General features: G+C 40.9%; 1 protein-coding gene across 2 annotated transcripts in view; it reads left to right on the top strand.

Moving 5' to 3' along the window:
* Window positions 1-2,998: 2,998 nt before the first annotated feature.
* GLRA2 (glycine receptor alpha 2) overlaps window positions 2,999-17,195 on the top strand; it is a gene marked incomplete at its 5' end in the record, with an annotated part of 129,196 nt that continues 114,999 nt past the window's right edge. For both annotated transcript variants that reach the window (XM_081997331.1, XM_081997332.1), the window contains 2 exons: window positions 2,999-3,066; window positions 5,204-5,337. In XM_081997331.1, the coding sequence (XP_081853457.1) occupies window positions 2,999-3,066; window positions 5,204-5,337 (202 nt within the window). The remainder of the gene's footprint in view (window positions 3,067-5,203; window positions 5,338-17,195) is intronic.

Here is a 17,195-nt window from a genome sequence, read left to right as displayed (position 1 = left end):
TAGAGGATGTTACCGTACAGTGATTCAGCATCATCCCTCAATGTCTACTGTTAAACATTGATAGTTTTAATAAAAACAAATTCTGTAGCCTTTCTTCTGCTGGATCTTCCTTCATCCTACTGACATAGACTCAGCAGGCTAGGCAACAAAGGATTTCACTTATGTTTGCATATTTGGACTGCTTTTTCCAGTTACTTCATTTGTTTGTACATAAGATGTTGTATTGTCTAGGATTTGCACCTATGAATACGGTAGATATTGTTTCAGGCATGTCCTACAGTTTTAAAGTAAAATAAACAAACAAAAAGCAACAACTGAGTTTCATTTAATGAGGGATAAGTGGTTTTGGCCTCTTGCTAACATAGGAAAAAACCAACTACTTTTCAGAAACAATTTTTGAAGATGACTACAAACATGGTAAGAGTATCTGTCATGAATTGGTAGCATTCTTACTTGGAGATATGAGAAATGTGTGTGTGAAAGTACTTTCTTGGAAGTGAAGCAGGGTTCAGATGGACTGGTTCTGTGGAAGGAGAATACAGCTGGATCTAAAAATGAAGAAGAGTTACTTGTTTATTTTGGGAGTGCAGGATGTGTAAAAAAGACAACTTTGCAGGAATTGGTTTCCAGATTGTTGAAACAGATTTGATTCTGCTTTACACAAATTTTAGGATTTTCTATGGGGAACAAACTGAACTGGTGGGAAAGCATCTGGCTTCTTCTCAGAATGTTGCAGAGTACACAGAACCAGAGAATAACCAGTGGTGGGAGGGAGGGAGGGAAAACCATAGTGGTAGCAGAGGAAAAATCATGGTCCCTTAACATCATGAGATGAGATTTCCCAGCTGCCCATTTAAAAATCTGTTACTAAAATGCTTTGAGTGTTGTAGCGTGTTGAGCAGAGTTTCCATCAGTCACCATATATGTTTCAGAGGAGCAAGTTATTCTCTTCCTTCTGTTGAACAATGTGACACCTCAGTGACAGCTTGGGTTTAACATGAGGACCTGTAACTGAGCAATTAAAGTTGCTGGAAGTGTCGGGGGAAGGACATAGGACTGGGACTTTGGAGAACGGCAAAGCTGGGCTGCACCCCTGCTCCGTCACTGGCCACCTATGGGGTCTCGGGTCATTGCATCCCCTGTTTCAACTCCCCATGTATAAAAAGAGAAGCATCTCTTTCCAGCACGCTGGAGTCTGCAGGTTGGAAACATCCTCTAGTAAGCTGCCTGTCATTATACTTGTGAAACACTGGCACAGGTTGCCCAGAGAGGTGGCAGATGCCCCATCCCTGGCAACATTCCAGGTCAGGTTCGACGGGGCTCTGAGCAACCTGATCTAGTTGCAGATGTCCCTGCTCACTGCAGAGGGGCTGGACTAGATGGCCTTTAAAGCTCCCTTCCAGCCCAAACTGTTCTATGACTCTGTGATTTTGTGATTATATTCTTCTCCTCTATGACATGGAGAAGAGAAATAAAACCAAGTAACAGTTGGAAGCTATGCAATCTCCCCCCTTTGGCCTCTCTGCAAACTCCCCACAGACCACTCTTTCCTCCTCCTCCTCACACCCACTCGGGTCTTCATGGAGCAGCTCCCAAGAGCAGGGCCAGCTCCTGTCGCGGGGGCCATCCTTCTCCGCACTCGTCCCCCAGCCAGGGAGCAGCGGGGGCTGCTGCCTCCCCCTCCCCACCAGGGAAGGGGAGGTTTTCCCCCGTGCCTCGCCACAGACACCCGCGGGAAGACGGCCCTTCCCCGAGGGACGCGACGCGGCGCCCTCCTGCCCGTCCCCGGCGGCGGGCTCCGGCGCCTGGCGGGGGCAGCGCCCGCAGCGGCCTGTGCGCGCACGCACACCCACGCACACCCACGCACTCACCTCCCGCCACCACGCGACACGAGCAATCCCACTGACAGAGGCATGGCACACACCCCACACGGATACCACCCCCACGCGTCCCAACACACATAGACACCCCCCCACACACAAACCCCCGCAACACACCGACCACCCTGCACGGAGGTACCCCCCCACGCCAGGCAGAAACACCCCCCAGCAAACACACCCACACATCCCCACCCGCAGAAACACACCGCACGCCTTCCAAGCAAAATTACGCCCCCCACCCCGACCCCCGCAAACACACCCCCACAGAGAGGTCCCCTCACACACATCCCCCCTCGCTACCGCCCCACACCCCCCAGACAGCCCCCGCGCGCGCACACGCGGATGACGGGCGCGCACAGGCGGACACAGACGCGCGCCCCCGCCGCCCCCCCCCCCCCCCGCTCCCCGCGGCCGCCGCCAGGCGCATGCGCGGCGGCGGAGCTGTCCGAGCGCTGAATTTCTGGCGCGGTGCGCTCCCGCCTGCCTCATTCCGGCACAGGCGCTGGGGTTCCCCGCGGCCCCCGCCCGCCCCAGCCCCCCCTCCATCCCTCCCTCCATCCCTCCCTCCATCCCTCCTTCCATCCCTCCCTCCCTCCTTCCCTCCCTCCTCGGCAGCGCCGACGCCTCCCTGCCCAAAGAGGGGAAAAGCAGACCGACCCAGTAGCCCCACCACCGTTCATAAATACTAATTTTCAAAGAGAAAGGGGAATAAAATATACCGGCAACAGACTGCTCTCAGCGCTATTCCCTTTTGCACGATGGTCCTCACGTAGTTGGGTTTCCTCTTATTTTCCTTTCCTTTTTTTCTTTCTTTCCTTTTTTTCTCCCCCCCCCCCCCCCCCCAAAAGCAAGGCGGGGGAAGGACCAGGTCTGATGCTTTGTCTCTTTTGTGCTGGCTGCTGGAGATGAGCCTAGGCTTGACCTGACCATGATTCCAAGGACTGGCACTTCTTTTTTACCCCCAGTTTGTAGAGCTCCAGACCTTCTCTTCCTGATTGTCAAGAAAATTAAATTATTGCTGAATTTGGGAATCTAGGCAGCACCAGCTTACTTTTCCCCTGCATCTCTCTGGAATCATTTCTGGGATATTTTCCAAATCATCACAGAAAGCAGGAGGAATGAACCGGCAGCTAGTGAAAATTTTGACAACCTTGTTTGCATTTTTCTTAGAGACAAACCACTTCAGGTAGGTGATACAACTCTTTGTGATGATTTTTGTCAGAAGGTTGAGGAAATCATAACTATAAAGATACTACGTCACATTAGCCTAGTTTGTTTGCTATATTTGAGAGTATTTCATGTTCATTCTACATAGGCTATCCCTTTTACACTCAGAGACTCGTTGCTTGGTAACAAACACAAAAAATAATAGTCTCAAGTTTGGGTGATCTATTTTCCATTTCTCTGATTCAGAGACATGTTTTTTTACTCAGTATCAATATAACTAAAAATATTTTTTTCAGTTTTTCTTCCAAAATGCAAATTTGCTGCTCCAACTGGAGATTGTTTAGGAAGTTGCTTTGGTTCCCTCCTCTTCAAGCTTTGGAAATGATTGAAGTAGATTTGTCAGGGATGTAGTTATTTGCAATTAGAGAATGAGTCCTCTGATTTTGCAAAAACCCTGGATCAGACCAGTATTGTGCTCACTTAAAGTATCAGTACATACGATTGCTGTTTCTAATTTTTTTTTAGCGTTTCATGAGCTTTTGCTTCAGCTATTGACTTTTTGCAGTACAAGGCAAACAGGTCAGTCTTATTAACCAAAACACCGTTTTAGCCGAAATTCACTATTATACTGTACATTGCCATGTATCTACATGTACATATGTGAAGTTTTTTATATGACTAATGAGGTATATATACAGTGACAGAGTGAAATAGTGTTTACGTTCGTGAATCTGGGATCACAACGCAACTTATAACTAGTGGGCTCTGAAGGAAAACAGAGGTAATTTGTACAGGAACGTCCCAAATAAGTGCACTGGATTAATTTTCCAGTTTTTATTATCTTAACTGAATGTTTTTAGTATTTAAGTGGGGAATATCATCTACTATATTAAAAAATAAAGATATTTTGTAGTGGTACCATGTCACTGACAACAGCAAAAAGAAGCAACCACCCCCTGTAAATGAAACCTGAAAAAACGTGGGGAATCACACCATGAGAATTTACTATCACCTTGCTTTTTAACAGTTCTGATGCTTTTGTAAAGGGATAAAGGATTTGATACTTGATCCTCATTTCAGATGCTCACATGTATACCTAATTTGTTTATACTTGTGTACAGATGTACAAAAAAGCCCACGAAACACTCCTGAAACTGAGTGGTTCCCTTTGGGCAAATATTTAAACAGAGAATAGTTAAGAAGACACAATCATAGAATTACTTTTAATAGAGCTAAAAGATGATGTTGAAACACAGACAAAATGAAACTTGTTATTTTATTTAAGAATCAAGATCATGCTTTATGATGAAATCTGTGCCTCTGCATACCAAATATGACCATTGCATTCTAGTTTGTTTTTCCCTAGGGAATAACCATGGGGAACACTTAAATTCTGTTTCTCTGCAATATATAATGTGCTTGCAATATGTAATATACTATGTACACAGCATTTTGCATGCATGTTATGGTACCAGAAGTTTGTTTTTAAATTCTGAAAACAGAAGTGTGTTCCAAGAGCTTGCATATAAATATCAGCTGGTGATAATATTGATAAATTTTATTACTTGATGTTAATTGGTAAAAAAACCCTAAGATCAGATGTAACTGACTCCGGAGCCCTTTTTGCCATGTTGGGGAAGAATCCAGACATTCATTGGCATGACTTAAATTTTTGTTGGGTAGCATCTGTAAAAAACTTTTTTTTTGCATCTGTATCCTTCCTGATGTTAACAAAACTAATATTGTTCAGTGTGCTTGGTGAGTGTTGCCAGCTATTGTTTGGAAGTTTAAGAGCACCTTAAGCCAGTGTTAACATATAGTTTTAACAGCATACATGTAATTAAAGAAATGGTATGAAATAGTATATCAAAGTCCCTGTAAGATTGTTTTACACATTAAGATGAAGAGTAAGCTGTAATGAATTTCTTTTTAAAGCTGAGGTTTTTATCTGAATAGCAAATTGTGTCCACGCATACTACCTTAAACTCATTTTTACTTCTAGAATAAAGTATGAAAAATAGATCATATTGTTCTATAAACATATTAATTGCTACATTTACTGAATTGAGATGATTTTATTTAGTGTTATAATTTCTCCATTACTTGAATACAATACAAGCTAAATATTAGCTAATGGTGGCTAATAATTTATTTAGGACGACTTTCTGTAAAGAACATGATTCAAGATCTGGAAAATCCCCCTCACAGACCCTGTCTCCTTCAGATTTTTTGGACAAATTGATGGGAAGGACATCGGGGTATGATGCTAGAATCAGACCAAATTTTAAAGGTAAGTTTTTAAAAGGAATTAATTAAATTATTAATTAATCAATTATGTTGTGGACAAAATAGAGTTTTGAAGGTTTTATCTCTGGGTTCTGATTCTCTTTTCAATAACTTCAATTTTCCAGTGTGATAGTGTCACGGAGATCTGTTGATCCATGGGGAGGACTAGGAGAGCAGTGTAGATAATAAGGGTCCAGAGCTTGAAGACCCTATTTTCACATGACAGTAATGTTTAGTTGTCAGAGGTTGCTTCTGAACACCTTACTAATTCCATGTAGTAAATACCATTCCAGGTTCCACACTAAAAGCAATTGAGATGACTTGTTCCTGAATTTTTTAAGTCATAAAGACAATACTTTATCACTTCTGTGCTGAACTGTTGTTTTCTTTATAGCAGTGTTTGATGGAAAGGTCTATGCTTTTTTTCAACTTGAAGAAAGTAAAACCTTCTTCCCCAAAGTAGGAAAATAGGACTCAGGGTATGCACACAGCAGATTTTATCCTGCGAATGTTGACTGAATGATAAGAACCATTTTCCAAGGATCCCTACAAAATATAAAAACCATATTCTGTTTGTCCCTTCCACAACTCCCCCTTTTTCTTCCAAAATTTGGACTGAGTTGTGGAGAGTAACCACCACCATTCCAACATGAAGAAGGCTGTGGATTGGAGGCTCCTTTTTCAACCATTACTATTCACAGCAAGTTTTCCTTGCTGTGATCCTGTAAATCCCTATGGAAGCAAACACAGAATGTCTTGTGGTTTTGAATGGAAGGAGTTGGGAGAGAAGTTTTCATTGCAAATATTTAACACTTCTGGAGAGCCCTATAATTCCACCAAAACTGGCTTTTCTATGCCAATTGAAAGCTCAGAATGTGATTTTACTTTGAATACTGGTAAAATACTTCCTTCCTTAACAAATCTGATACCAACGTACATTTGCACTCGTACTTATTGGCTTTGGTCACCAAAACTCATGTTTTCTTCTACTGAGCCTTGTTAGCAGTGCTGTGAAAGTTGAAAATGATTGGGAAAAAAAATAATTTCTTAGCCAGTGAATTAACTGTTAGGAAAGAAGAGGTTCATGTGTCAATGAGAAAAGTGTTTAATTAAATTTAGATCAAAGATCAGTTTCTTCTCTCTGTTCCACATGTGCAAATTACAAGATTTTGAACAAAGTGCTTTTTTTGACTGCTTCCTATGTCTGAGTGAGGAGGAACCTAATATGGCTTTCAGATCCAAAGATCTGAAAGCTGACAAGTTAAAAAAACTATACTCAGGGATGTCTTAAGTTCTAATTTCAGAATAGTTTTCAAAGTGCTTAGTGAGTTCCTCAACTGGAGTCCCTATTAGCTTGAAGTAAGTAATATTGCATCAGGCTCTCACATACATTTTGTGCATTTGCACGAGTATCAATGAAGTTTTAGAGAATACAAATTAAGGCAGAAATTGCCTGGACTGAGCAAGGTAGGAACAATTAAGAACTTATTACTGCCCTTTATATGAGAGGGACTCTAAAAGAAGACTTCTGCTTCAGCACTTGTAGCTCAGGTAAAACCAGGAATAGTAGCAGTCCCTCTACATAGGACAACTTAAAGACAGCTCTTTATTGCTCCCTAGTACATGTCTAAAACCATTTAATGAAAAACACAGGAGGAGACAGATTCACAGCTTTGACATCCTGATGTTCAAGCAAGTAGAGCAGGTATGGTGTGCATGATGTTTTGTGGTGCCTGCTAAACTGTTTGACAGACACTGCTCCCCTCCAATTGTCATGGTTTGTTTGTGTTCCCAAAGCAAAGCTGCTGCCTGATGACATCCATGAAGGCTTAATGGCAAAGAATCTGCCATTTCTTATTTTAGATTTTTTTTTATTAAGTTGATTTCCAGAGCAGGATGGTACTTTGCAGCAGTTTGAACTGATAAACAGGTCTTCAGTGTTTTTTCACCACTTCACATCTCTGAGCTTTCCCGGAGATCTCAATGTGGGTGAGGGGTCTGAAAGGTTTTCTTGTTCTTTGCTATGTTCCTTTGAAGGATATTTTGTTCAGAACTAGAGAGTTGAGTCATGCAGTTTTGAACTTCACATCACCAGTCAAAACTTTGTCAGCTGATAACCATTTTTATTATTCAGTATGATGCACACCCATGCTCTAGTTGCCCAAGTCTTGTTAACTTTAAAAAAAAATTGGAAAATACTTATTGTTCCATATTGCATATATTTTTCCTTTTAAATAAGAAATATAGCTGCAAAGAGGTCAAAAAAATTTATCTTGTATGGAGTCAAGTATTATAAAGATTTTTTTTTTACTGAGTCTTTATTGTGAGCATAATACAAATTGTTTCAGTTTCTAACATTCATTTGGGATCTTTTTGGTGATATGGGCTATTGTACAATACTGATATCCTAAATCATATAAATGGATAGATGTATGAAATGTTGAATCATTACCTAATTTATAACATTTTTTGTGTTTTAAGACAAGAACTTTTAAGCATAAAAGAGGTCTGCAGGAACAATGGTTTAAACTAGGGATCTGCTACCCGGCTTTGCACGTAGTCTGAGGTTAATATTTTTTTCCCATGTTTCACAGAAGACATAGTGGATCAAGATGGTTGTGTCACTGCTCATGCATTTGTCCAGCTTTTTCTGCTTTAGACCACTGGCTTTCTCTGAGGCCACTGTAGGCATTTTAAGATGTCAGAAAATTCTGATTTCATGGAAAGGCAACAGAGTAGAACCCATTTATCGCATACCACTGATTATACAATAATTAAATACACTTTTATGACTAGTCTGAATTACTAGAAAACAGTAGCTATTTGATTAATTTGTGGAATAAAAAAGCTATGCACTCTAAACGGAGAGGGAAATGTTACTTACTGGAACAAGGTGTTTTATCCAGATAAAAAATTTCATCATTAGTTACTGCTTTTTACCTAACTTCCTCTTGCGAATTAGAAAATTACAGAAGATAGTGGGAGAGCAACAGGTGAATATATAAAGGTTTAGACATCAAGAACAGGGTTTTTTGGGTTTTTTTTACAGATGTACTGTATACTGAAAGGTCCTTTTTTTTTTTTTTTTTTTTTAATCTATCTGTCTTATACAATCACTTGAAAGCAGAGAGGCAGATTTCTGGTTCTTCTTGACACACCAAGTGATCGGATACAAAATGACCAGGCACTGAGAGGGACTGTCCCCCTGATGAACAACCAGAGAGAAGTGCCTGAGTGACAGCTCTCAAAATTGCCTTGCTTTAATCACTGTCTGTCAGATACTTAATGCATACTTTTTCATTTTACACTTATATTTTATTGAGTTTGAATAGGCTAATAATTTGTGTGAGGACACAGAGGGGAATACTTTTAAATGTAAATATGAAGACTGCAATCTACTAATTGAAGTCCCTGAGAGTCTTTCTGCTGACAGCAAACATACGCTTATGGTCCTATGAGTCGATTTGCTGTTTCTCCTTCAATTATAATACCAGTTGAGCGTGGTTTCTGTAAAATAATAAAAAGTGAAACCTGCATGATATACTTTTTACCTGATTAATATCAATGTTATATTTTTTAATGGTAAAAATGAACGAGAAATCAGAGTGATGTCTTTTACTTTCTCCACTGTTCGCTTTGCTTTCCTCAACAAAACCAGAAATAGCAGCATAGGGCACCTGTGCTGTAAAACTAGCCAAGAATGTGCTTTCTCACTGGTAGAAACCAGGGATGGTGAAGTGGTGTCTTAGATTAGTGTATATTCAGCTCAGGTTCCCTCAAGAGCACTGTGTGCAATGACATGGTCCAAGGGATCAATCTACAACTTAATCACAACGTGAGACATGGAGCTAACAGAAAGTCAGCTTGAATTTAAAATTTCCTAGCAGGTGTTGATCTTCAGAAATTATTAAATAATTTCCACTTTTTAACATCTTCATCTTCTAAAACCACCTAAAATCTAAACATAAGCTAGAAATCATCAGATAGAGAAAGCTATTTATCTATAGGTACTACTATGTCCTTTATGCCAAATACCTTAAGTAGTAGACTGGCTGTCATGTGCTGGGTGAAGAGAAGGAGAGTTTGTCACCAAGAGCTCCAGAAATGTGTTATCTTTTGGGATGGAAAATGTTTCCAATGAAGATGATAGTGATTTTCTTTTGTATTGATTTAATTCTGTCTTAAGTGCATTCTTTCCCCTTAAGTCATTATTTGCTAAAGAATATTCTGATTTTTATGGAGTTACATGGAGGCTTGCAACAACAGTGTCCATTAATGTTACCCACATCACTGGGTGGGTGCAATGCAGTTTGAATTCACTTGCTCAAGAGCTGCTGTTTCTGAACTCAGAGGTCTTGTCAGACGGATCTAGTTTGGAGGTGTAGCAACTGTAGTCATAAAAGATTAGTCTGTGATTACAGTGGTGTAATGTCATTTTCATGCCGAGTCAGTGGGCTTATATCCGAATAATAAACACATGGACTAAGTAATTTATTAAAAATTAGCTTGACAACTGTTGTGGGAAAAGGCTTATGCACTTTAATACTTTAACTCCTTGGCAAGCAAGGGTCAGTTTTTCAAGCCCATTGCTTACTTATTTTCCTCTGTAGTTGACCAGTAATGAAATACTTAAAAAAGCATGAATGGAAACCACTGAATGACATTCAAGGGTGAGATTAATGGCATTAGGCTTAATAAATAAAACCAGCTTCTACGTATGTGCTAAGAGGAGGCACTGTCTGCAGAAGTCAACCTTAATCTAGACACGACACTTCACAATAAATACCTGTTGGAAAAATAACCTGTAAATACATATAAAAGTTGAAAAGTATACCTAAGATAGGTTGTGGGACTGCAGTGTTTTTTTTTCCGGTGGTTAACAACCTTCTCAAAGCCAGACTTCAGTTGCTAACAACTACCGGCCATGAAGTCATGTGCAGTGAGTTTCCTGTACTGGGCTATTTTCCACACAGTTTGTCTCAAAAGGTCATGGCCGATGGAGACTCAAATCCCATTCAGGCACGACAGCATGTAGTAAGGAAGTGCATACTACCAGCACATTCCCGTTGTAGAGCAGGGCCTGAAGGTTCATTGTAGGAGGAGGGAGGCTACCTGGCCAGATTTCAGATGTGGCCAGGCCACTGCACTCCCTAAGTATAGCTTGCTTGAGATGTGAAAGCATCCGTTATTAGGGAGGTATGCTTCTGGTTTATCTTCTGCCTTGAAACACATGTACAACTTTATGCTGTTTTCAGATGAAGCTGTGTACGTACATCTCACTGCACAGTTAGATGCTGCACGAGGTTCCTTACCCACAGGATATTGGGTTTCTTTGGTTTTGTTTTATTTTTCTTCAACTACAAAAATGTAGTTCAGGAAATGATGTTCAGCCCCTGCCCTAGGCATGCACGTTTTCATGCAGAAACATTTTTACTGCAGTTATATAAGGATTATTTTAATTGTGTTTCTTTAAAAATTGCTGGTAAAAGAGGGCCATGGAACTCGTTCTTCTTCCCCTCTTTCTTTAATTTCAGATTCTTTCCCAGAACATGAGTAAGCTGGGGGAATTGCATGGCAGGTTAGGTTATGTCGAGGCTTCTAGACAAATGGGGCCAGACAGCAAGCTCAAGCAGCCCCCCTGAATGCCTACGCTGCTTAGCTGTTTGCTCGTTCCCTGGATCTCTTTCTGACCTTCTTGCAGCCAGCTCCTTCCAAAGCAAGTCAGAAAAGTTGCAAGTGTGCAGCAGTGTAAGCACAAGCCAACCAGTGCCGTGTGGCGTCCAAGCTGAGGATCTGTCCCTGGTCTTCTTTTACATTTAAAAGGTTAACCATGGTGATCCATGTCATACTGGTGTGTTGCCTTTATTCAGAACCAGTGGTTTAATTGAGACGTATCACTGAATTTGGCTGTTGTCATAGAATATTGGTCTACTGCTGCATAAACTGCCAAAGGGAATTTATGAAAAACAAATGTCAAAGCAGAGCCAAAGACCTTTGATATCAAAGCAGGAGATGCTATTGTTTTGATCATGTTCTAATTTAATTGTATTGTTTTTATCACATCCAGTGTCATGCTTAGATTTAAATTATCTATATATTTGAAGCCAATGCCCTTGGGTCACTCATTAAGCATCTTGTTGTGTTTTGGCTGTCTTAGAAAACATGCAATTTATATAAAGGATATATAAAACCATGTATACTTAATTTACTATAAATACACACATTTAAAAAATGCAAATCTATTACATACAGTGATATAGTAACTGGGAATATGTATACATAAAAGAGAAATGTGCAGTTTTATTAGACAGATTCATTATCTTTTTTTTCCCCCTCTGGAAATATGAATATAAGTCCCTGATTAAGTCATCAGAAAATGCATGTTTGATGGTTCAACTTCCAAATATGCATTTCACAGTCTTTCACAGAAATGACTGATTTTAACAGTCTGCAGAGAAGAGCCCCCCAAATGATGCAGACAGGGTGGTACAGGGTCTGACGCAGCTCTGAGATGAAGAGTGCACAATGTCTGGCATAAATAGTGACTTGCCAATGTCATAAACACCAAGTGCATGGTTAAAATTCAAAATTTACAGAACTATAAAGGCTCTGATTCTGGAAACAATGCAAGATCTGAGCAATATAGTTCATGAGAGAGAAGTGTCATTCACCAATTATTCACTTACTTACAAGGCACAGATTAGAGCAGCCTAGTGGTTTATCTGAGCTGTCCCAACTACCAACAATCTTCAGGTGTTGCAAGGACATGAAGACACATTGATTACTCTTTATGCCTCAGCTACATGTCAGCAGCTTGGGAAGGGCAGAAGCATAAAGGCTTCATGGGCCAGTAAAAGAAGGAAGCTTTTAGAACAGGACTAAGATGGAATATAAGCCCACAAACAAACCAACCAACTCCCTGGAAGTCCCCCATCCACCTGCTGTGTAATACTGGCAGTGCATTGCTATTTTATTCTGGAGTTCCTCAGATTCTCCCTGTTCTGCTCCTGAGTGTGCCCAGAACTGCCCCAGGCTGCTTCGCTTAGCACCCACCTCACTCCTAAGCCAACTCCAGGCTCTCTGACAAGGCATTGCTCCACCTCTACCTCCCCTTAGGGACCAGGTGTCTCAGAGCCTACCTTGTATTCCACAGGAAAGGGATTCCTCTCAGGGTGACTCTGTGGTCACATAAAAAAACCCCACAAGCACAAAACAGTGTCTATGGGTGGCTTGCCCGCCTCTACAATATACAGAAGATTTTTGGTCTGGTTTCTCCTTATCTTAAAGGGTTTAGTATCTGATCCAAAGGACTCTAAATGATTCTGAGTGGCCCCTTTTGCAGGAAAGAATTCAAACTTCACTAAGCCAGGGAGAAAATACAAGGGGAAGGTGGCTTTTCAACTTTGAGGCGTAGTTGCTTGTCTGAGAGGGGAGAGCCTGTCCTCTTGACCATTTTGATGTGATGCACAGAAGAAGTGAGTGTTGTAGCCATTAGACCTTAGGGGCAGCTGATGTAACTGTTACAGAAAACATTGTAAGGACAGGCATTGGGAGCCAGCACTTCTCTCACTCTTTCTGGTAATTGTCCCAACCACTGAGCTACAAAATGTGCATGAGTGCACTTTCTCTCTCTTTCTCCAAATGTTTTATCCTAAGTGCTTTGCTGCACAACTTGCTGGGTTCAGCAGGCTATCCGCACCTATTAAATATTTTTAAAAGTGGCCATAGCTGCACTTTAGGGTGAATCCCATCTCCTTTGAATAGGAGACAGTGAGAGATTTCCCACTCCAGTTCCCAAGAAACCCACAGCCTTGTAGCCTAGGAGGTGCAAGTTTGCATCCCTTCAATCTGAGGCAGTGTAGAAGATGTTAGGAAAGGACTCTTTCTGCATGAAATCTCTCGACATCTTGTTATGGGCCACAAAGCTGGCTGTGTTTTAGGAGGAAAGACTGAAATTCTTGGATGTTTTTTCAAAGGAAGGTTCTATGTGTTGATTTGGTGGAATATGCTCTGAGTTGTGGATCTTGAGTGAAGTACCTCAACCTTGCTGAGAAGCAGGGTTTCAGGAGGGCCCCTGAAGAGCCCATGGTGAATGATTTGCTCTCTGCAAATGGTGCCCCACTGTGCTGAAGCATCGTGCTCTGTCCATGGACAGTATGAGGCCCTTAGGGTTCCTCCACAAGGGTCTGGGTGGTGCACACCAAAGTGTCAGGCACTGCAACTGCTTCTACTTGTCATGGGACTGAGATTTTTTTGGCTGTAGCAAACAGTGGGCTGCCCAGGGAAGCACAGTAGTGGTATGATGCTCTCCTCTGAAAGCTGATAACTCCTACTTGTGTGTTTCTATGTCTCCAAAGCCAAGGACTTCCTGGAAGCAACTGGGCACATCTGCAACCAGCTGAATTGTGGGCACATTCCCTTAAAGAGTAGTAACTGATATTCAATCGATACACATGGCATGAACAAACTCATTCTTTCTGTGTCCTGGAAATGTGTCTATGTGTTGTCTCCCTCACTTTTGTACTAAGGAAATATAGTTGAGAAGATGTTAAATACTTTCGTTAAACCAGCATAGATAGTCAGGGAAAACCTAGGATTAAAATTTACCAGATCGATACTCATTATGTTAGGCTGCCTCTAATGACTGCATTCCCAATGTGTGCTGTCTTTATGTCTTTGTCTTGGGCTATAAAACTGTCTTATTAGGACTGCTCTTTCTTCTTGCGCTTTTTCCGATGTCTAATAAAGAGTTAGTCATAAATAACGAATGAAATAACAGTAACACTTTGGCCGGAATGCTGCACTCTCACACTGCGATTCAAAGCAGTTGTTGAAGAGATGTATGTAAATTACATGCATGGGGCCAAACCAGAAGCATATGTAAAAACTTTATTACCAGATATGTATGTAGCCTACTGCCTGTGACAAACACATGCACTTGCTCTCCCACATGCTAAGCTAAAATACAGATGTGGCCACTCCACATAACGGTTTCAGAATGCAGCAATTTTCCTTTCCAGACTGTCATATCCCATCAGATGGAGCAGTCTGAGGTGTTAAAAGCCTTTGGTCAGTCTGGTTATAGGAGCCATCCTAAAAATAAGTGACCGGGAGAATTTTGTAGCTCTTTGGCTGCATACCCCTGAGAATTTTGGTTTTGTCACACTTCTGAGGTGTGTTTTGTGGGTGTAAAACATACACAATCTGTTAAAAACAGATTTTAACTATTTTTTTTGATAAAACAAAAATTTTGACTTTCCAAAGATAAATAATTAAGGACAAATTCAGTTCAGACCAATAAGCTCTGCAGTGTAGATATAGTCTCATTTGAATAACTTTGTAGAAGATTCCTACTTAGCATGACTATTGGTGGTAGAAACCAGAAAAAGACCATACACAATGACCTTTCAAAATGCTTTATGTCAGCAGAGCTCTGAGCCTATGTGAAAGCCATATGATGGTCATCTCTGCAATGCAGTGAGCATCCTGCATCAAAGAGCTGATAATATCCTTATAACAGGTGGCTTGGTATTGATAAAAAAGCAAGCCAGTCAGTTTATAAGATGGTCATTTCTAGGCTGTTGAAGAGTTCTTATTCCCTCTGCCATTCTGTCAGCAGTTTTATACATAGGAAGAACCTACGACTGAAGAAATTGTTGGTGAAAGACACCTAAGAAGTGCCTTAAAGATACCTTGGAGTTAAAAGACAGATCCTTTTTTGGTATTCAGGATGAGAGAGATCACACAGGAGGTTTCCAAAGGGAGAGGGGATGTGTGAAAGGGAGGGGGGAGAGGACTGAGCTAAACATGCAACAGATCAGCTGGTAGGAGCATTGAAGCCAAGAGTCAGGAGGGAAGAATTAATTTCAAAGTAATATTCTGCACAGATTGTATGGAAATGAGTTGAACTATAAGGAGGTAAAAAATGAGACGTTTCCAACAGCTGAAAGGTTTGAAAAGAGAAGGAAAATTTTATTTCATTAGTGCTAGATGTGGTGAATATATGAGTCTGTGTGTCTCTGGCCAGTTGCAGATTGCCATCTGTACCAGCTCCTGACCATTTCTGTTGTCATTTGTCCCTCTGCTTGAGCCATCCCATTTCTCTAAATCCCATTGTTCATCTGTGTCCCACGTATCATTTGGTGCATAATTCCCGAGCAGCCATAAATCAATGTCTGCTCAATAATGTTAGTCACCCGAATTGCTCTTTTTCTGGAAGTCCTGCATATGCCTTCTGATAGTAAAGCAAGGAACATTATGGAGACATTAAAGGAAAATCTGGCAGAATTGTGACATGTAGTTAATGTCTGAGCTCAGAGGAAAAAAAACAGGCATTAAAATTTATTCTGAGACCTCTCTGTGGCCACAGAGAGGGGTATTGTCCAAGCCCTGTATTTGAGACTATACCTATTGACTTTTATAACCGAGCTTCCATTAATTTCTGCAGCGAGAGATCAGAGTCACAGAGAAGGAGCAAAGTAAGAAATGTTTACAGAGAAAGGAACAAAGTACCTTTCTTTTTTAAAATAAATGTTTTGATGCGAGTATGCCGAGCAGAAGGAAGCAGTTTATTCTAACTGAAAATAGAAACCTAGACTGGTTGACAGCATTTCAATATTATTATTAATCCTTTTTTTTTTCCAAGTAAATCTTCCCCCCTGCATTCTTTTCTCAGTGAACATTTTTTATCTTGTGGTTCCATGCAGTCTCTTAGATGAGCTGGCTACACTGAGTTTGTAAAACATTATTAAAAATAAGATTACCCAGGAAGAATTTGACTAACCCTATGCTGGAGTGCAGATTCCATGACTAGAGATGTAATAACATCTTTTATTTGACCACATTCAAGAATGTCCCAGGCCTCTGCACACACTATGCACTTCACATGCTGATCAGCAGTGAAGAGCTCTGTCTTCATTAATGCAAAGCAACCAAGCAGTTTCTCAGAATCAGGTGCAAGGAGCATCTCTGCTACCTGCTCCCAGTGAGGCTGAGATCCTCTGCCTTTCCATTTGCTCACTTCAGTGAGCACTGTTTTGTTAAGAAAAGAGGTAGGTGCCTAGATCTTTTCATGTCTCTTTCAAGCAAACAATTCAATTTCCCCAAGTGCTACCCATTGCTTTATTGCACGGGGGGAAGGAAGACTTCAGAAAGAGACGTTTTGCAGTGAGGTTCTTGTCAGGACTTGGAATGGAAATATTTGAAAGAAGAGTAGAGAGCTCAGAGAAAAAAATAGTTTGAGGGACATACAAAGAATTAAAACGTTTATTTCAATATTTTCGAAGTTGATGTAAGTACTAAGTAACTTTGTACCATATGTTTCTAGTTACAATAGGAACTTTCTGGATGTAAGATTTCTTGTTCACTGTTTTTTGGATTTATTAGATTTAGATTTATTTAGATTTATTTCCACATTTATTTCCACTTCCGTGTGCAAATGTGACTTATTTGCACAGGGAAGGCTTTCTGTGGGACTGGCTGCACTCAGTCACAAGCGTGACTGAGGCTTGTGTAGAAATATCTGAGCCAGCTTTCAAGTAATTTGCTCAGAGGTGCTCTGCACCACACCAAGATGATCCAGAGCTCAGCACAAGCTATAATGCCTGAGGTTAATGGTCTCCAATGAATTCTAGCCTGCCATAACTGCCTTGGTAGCAGCCTTCAAAATACCTGCATGAAAGCCAGCTCCAGTGCGTTTATGCAATCTGTTGTGACTGCTATGGCTATATATTCTTCATAGACTAGCTCAGGTTAGCTGAGTAAATCAGGAGCATGTCAACTGTTTAAAGGTCTTTTCATTTCTGAGCTCCTGGTTTGTGGAGTGAAATAAAATAGTGCCTGAAAATTGTTCTTGTGCAGTGT

This window comes from Phaethon aethereus (assembly GCF_964289735.1).
Source record: "Phaethon aethereus genome assembly, chromosome: 1".
In the NCBI taxonomy this organism is placed as follows: domain Eukaryota; kingdom Metazoa; phylum Chordata; class Aves; order Phaethontiformes; family Phaethontidae; genus Phaethon; species Phaethon aethereus.
Note: the sequence above shows the minus strand (reverse complement) of the source record. Positions and strands in the feature narration are given on the sequence as shown.